General features: G+C 44.0%; 1 protein-coding gene across 1 annotated transcript in view; it reads right to left on the minus strand.

Moving 5' to 3' along the window:
- The window catches only part of Pxmp4 (peroxisomal membrane protein 4), an 18,577-nt gene continuing 13,923 nt past the window's right edge, over positions 1–4,654 (minus strand). Inside the window, exon 4 of the mRNA XM_031372381.1 lies at positions 1–930. Within this exon, the coding sequence (XP_031228241.1) occupies positions 667–930 (264 nt within the window). The 3' untranslated portion in view covers positions 1–666. The remainder of the gene's footprint in view (positions 931–4,654) is intronic.

Below are 4,654 nucleotides of genomic sequence, written 5' to 3' on the forward strand. Positions count from 1 at the left end.
ATCCCAGCCTGGCCTGGAGCTCACAACCCTACTGCCACAGCCTTCTTAATGCATCTCAAAAATGTGGTCACTAGAAGTTTTATTTTCAGTGCTAGTGATAGGATCCAGGGTCTCGCACAAGCTTGGCATGTGCTGTGCACCTGGCTCATGTAGTACTCCTATTGGACAGTAGGGCTCCAGAACTTCTCAATAGAACAATTTAGACAAAGAATTTAGTGTTGTTTTTTTTTCTTTCAAAGTGTTTGTAAACTACTGCCCATTAGCAAGGAGCCCTCTGATAACACAGTAGAGGGGAGGTTATCATATACACCAGGAAGACAATCTCCTCTAAAGATCCTCCCCTGAACTGAATGACCTGAAGCCTAGAGAGGGGTGATTTATTTGCCCTGGCCTTACAGAAGTCAGAAGAGCATCTGGAATCAAGCCACGGACTCCTTAATGGGATCCAGCCACTTGCTACAGTATTCAAAAGTACCTTGTACGTGTAAAACTCAGTACTTTGACTTCAGCAAATGGGATAATACAGGTTGGAGTGTGAGGTCCATGACTTTGAGAAGGCAGGATCCTCCGTGAGGGTATGCCAACAGAAACATACCCTGAGCAGCAGCGGGTCGCTGCCTGGAAGCTGTGCTGGGCGGAGGAGTTCCTGAAGCACCTTGGGATATGTTACTTGGAGGAGGGGCTCTTGTTGAAGATGAGGAAGTCTGAGAGGTCATGCCACACGTTGCTGTCCTCGTAGAGGTAGGTCATGGAAGACTGTAGAGAGGGCTGCAGAGTGGGCCGGTGGTACTCAAAAAGCCACAGCACAAGCCCCCAAATCACCGCGGTGTGCAAGCGGAACAGGTCCCGCTTGAATGTAGGGAGGTAGCCCTTCTCCACACCCAGACGGCACAAGGCAAACAGGACACGCGATGTCAGGTACATGTTGATCTGCAGGGAGGGAAAACCTTGGGGTTACTAGTCAGCACAGCCTCTGGGAACCTTCGCTGCCCACCTAACCATAGGCACTGGACATCTACTGCACACTGGCTCCGTGACTTTCAAAGTTAATGTGGAAGATGACTGAGGTGGCAAGCCACAGATGTGTTAATATTTCCATTTCTATGTGTGTGTCGCATGTGTCTGTGCAAGGGAGCCCTCCTGTGTGTTGGGTGCTTTGCACATAGACATGTGCTCATGTGTGTGTACAGTTCAGAGACTGACACTGCGTGTCTTCTTTACTCTCCTCTCCAGCCTTTTTCTTTTTTCTTTTTTTTTGGAAACAAAGGTATTATATAGCTCTCCTGGAACTTGTTATGTAGAGCAGGCTGGCCTAGAACTCTCAGAGATCTCTCTCTGCCTCTGCCTCCTGAGTGTAGAGATTAAAGGTTAAGTGCAACCATGCTGGGCTCTAGCCTAATTTCTTTTTATTCTTTTCTGTGTCAATTTGACAAATATCATAATTTTTAAAAAATGTCTTAATAGATCTTTCCATTTATAACCAGGTGTAGTGGCACCTTTAAGCCTTTAATTTCCTCTGTGTGTTTGACACCAGCCTGGTAACATAGTGAGTTCTGAGATAGTAGGGCCTGTATAGAAGAACCCTGTTTTAACAGCCCCTGTCCCCCAAAGAAATCTTTTAACATATACATGTTTTCTCTTTTTAAAGATTTAAAAGCTTTCTCTCTTAAAAAGATTTATTTATTTATTTTATGTATAGGAGTACACCATTGCTCTCTTCAGGCACATCAAAAGATGGCATTAGATCCCATTACAGATGGCTGTAAAGAGCCACCATGTGGTTTCTGGGAATTGAACTCAGAACCTCTGGAAGAGCAGTCGGTGCTCTTAACCACTGAGCCATCTCTCCAGCCCTTAAAAACTTTCTTAATCTCTGAGCTATAGATCCATCCTGTCCCCTATCCTATTTGTGAGACAAGATTTTCTCAGTGAACCTAGAATGCATTGATTTGGCTGGGTTGGCTGAGCAGTGGGTTCAGGGATCCACCTCTTTCTGCCTCCCCACAACTGGAATTACCAACAGATGCTTCTGTGCCTGGCTTAAAAAAAGTAACAGTAATAATGTATTTACTTATTTGTGTGTGTGTGTGTGTATGTGTGTGTGTGTGTGTGTGGTATATGTGTGTGTGTGTTCTCTGTGTCTGGTGTGTAGATGTATGTGTCTAATGTGTACATATGTGTGTATGTTTGTGTGTGTGGTATGTGTATTTGTCTAGTGTGTGTGTATATCTGTATATATATGTGTGTGTGTGCATGTGTATGTATGTATGTGTCTAGTGTATGTGTATATGTGTATATGTGTATGTATATATATATATGTTTGTGTATGTTTGTTTGCGTGGTGTATGTGTGTGTAAGCCAGAGGACACTGTCCACTTCCCCAGTACTGAGATTACAAGTAGGCACCATAGTGCCTAGCTTCTTCAAGGATAACTTGAAGTTGACACTCTCCTCCTGTTACATAGTTCCAGGGATCTAACTCAGGTCATTAGCTTTGGCAGCAAGCACCTTAACCTGCTGAACCATCTTGTCAGTCTTTGTGTTATTATTATTATTAGGGGTTTTTTTTATTTTTATTTTTCAAGACAGCATATCATTGTATAGCCCTGGCTGTCCTGGAACTCATTATGTAGACCAGGCTGGCCTTGAACTCACAGAGATCCTCCTGCCTTTGCCTCTCAAATATTGGGATTAAAGGCGTGCGTCAATACACTTGGCTCCCTTATTAGAAGTTTTTTTGTTTTTTGTTTTTTGGTTTTTCGAGACAGGGTTTCTCTGTGTAGCCCTGGCTGTCCTGGAACTCACTCTGTAGACCAGGCTGGCCTCGAACTCAGAAATCTACCTGCCTCTGCCTCCTAAGTGCTGGGATTAAAGGCGTGCACCACCACTACCCAGCTGTTATTTTTTTCTTCTTGGGGATTTTTATTTTTAAATTTTGAGCTGCATATAATTCATTTTAAAAACTTCTAATAGCCAGCGGTGGTGGCGCATGCCTTTAATCCCAGCACTTAGGAGGCAGAGGCAGGTAGATTTCTGAGTTTGAGGCCAGCCTGGTCTACAGAGTGAGTTCCAGGACAGCCAGGGCTACACAGAGAAACCCTGTCTCAAAAAACAAACAAACAAAACAAAAAAGAAAAGATAAAAGAAAAAAAATTTTCTGATCTTCTTGAAATTTCATTTCTTTTTTCTTTGTGAAACCAACTGAGTGTATAGAATAAATTCCAGGCCAACAGGGGCTACATGCCAAGACCTTATCTCAAAGAAAGAAAAGTTAGAGATGTGAGACACTCACAATGCATATCTGCAAAGCGTCAGCATGTAGACAATTTGAAAAAATTCCTCAGAGCTCCAAAGTAAAACATGAAATATTCTAACTGGAAAATGAGCAAAAGACATGAATGTTCCATCAAAGAGGTTGTACTGGTGGCAAATGAATAATAATGAGGAGATGCCACCAGGGAAGGCAGAGTCAAGGTGCCTCTGTCACAATGGCTAAGACAGGGCCAGTGAGATGGTTTAGGGGTTGAGGGTGCTTGCAGCAAAAGCCTGCCAAGCTGCGTTAGATCCCAGAGTCAACAGTGGAAGGAGACCACCGGCTTCCAAAAGTTATCCTCTGATCTCCACACATACACCATGGCTGGGGCATGCCTGCATTTATGACCATATCACACAGACAGACAGACAGACAGACAGACAGACAGACATGCATGCACACAAATAAAAATTTTAAACACAGTTAAAATAAACCATGCAACAAACCAAATGTTAGGAGGATGTGGAGAAAGCAGACAAGCCATCCCTGTCTCTCCGGTGAGAATGTCTCCGGCAACAGCTTGGCAGAGCATGGTTGAGATTTTTCTTTTTCTTTCTTGGCAGGTTGTTTTAAAACCAAGCATGCATATACCATACAACCCACAATCACACTCTTGGGCTTTTAGCCCAGAAAAACTAAAACTTATGTTCATAGAAGAATCTATACAAGAGTGTTCTCAGCTCTACTTGTAATATTCCAAAGCTAGAAACTGGCCAAATGTCCTTCAACGAATGATTAAAACAACAACAACCCTGTGGTACTCCTATACTGCTTAAAGGAATAAACTAAGCCAGGCTGGCCATCCATGGCTATAGCTTCGGAGCCCTGGAGGCTCAGGGAGAAGTGATAAGACTCAAGGCCATCTTGGGCTCCAGAGGAAGACACTGTAAGAAAACTAAGATAGCAGGTCCTGGTAATGCTTGCCTACAATCCAAATGCTGGGGAAGTAGAGGCAGCAGGAGCTCCAGGCCAGCCTCAGCTATATGCTGAGTTTGAAGACAGCCTGGGTAACATTAGACCTCGTCTCAAAAAATAAAAGGTGCTGGAAAGATGGCTCAGCAGTTAAGAGAATTGGCTGCTCTTACAGAGGACCCAGGTTCAGTTCCCAGCACCCACATGGTGGCTCACTACTTTCTGTAACTCCTGTTCAGGGCATCCAGCACCCATTTTTGGCTTCCCAGGTACCAGGCATGCATATGGTGCACACACACACACATGCAGGCAAACACTCCAAAACATAAAAGAAAAGTAATTTGTTTTAAAAGAAAGCAGCCAGCTGGGCAGTGGTGGTGCATGCCTTTAATCCCAGCACTTGGGAGGCAGAGGCAGGTGGATTTCTGA

The sequence above is a fragment of the Mastomys coucha genome, unplaced genomic scaffold (assembly GCF_008632895.1).
Source record: "Mastomys coucha isolate ucsf_1 unplaced genomic scaffold, UCSF_Mcou_1 pScaffold15, whole genome shotgun sequence".
In the NCBI taxonomy this organism is placed as follows: Eukaryota; Metazoa; Chordata; class Mammalia; order Rodentia; family Muridae; genus Mastomys; species Mastomys coucha.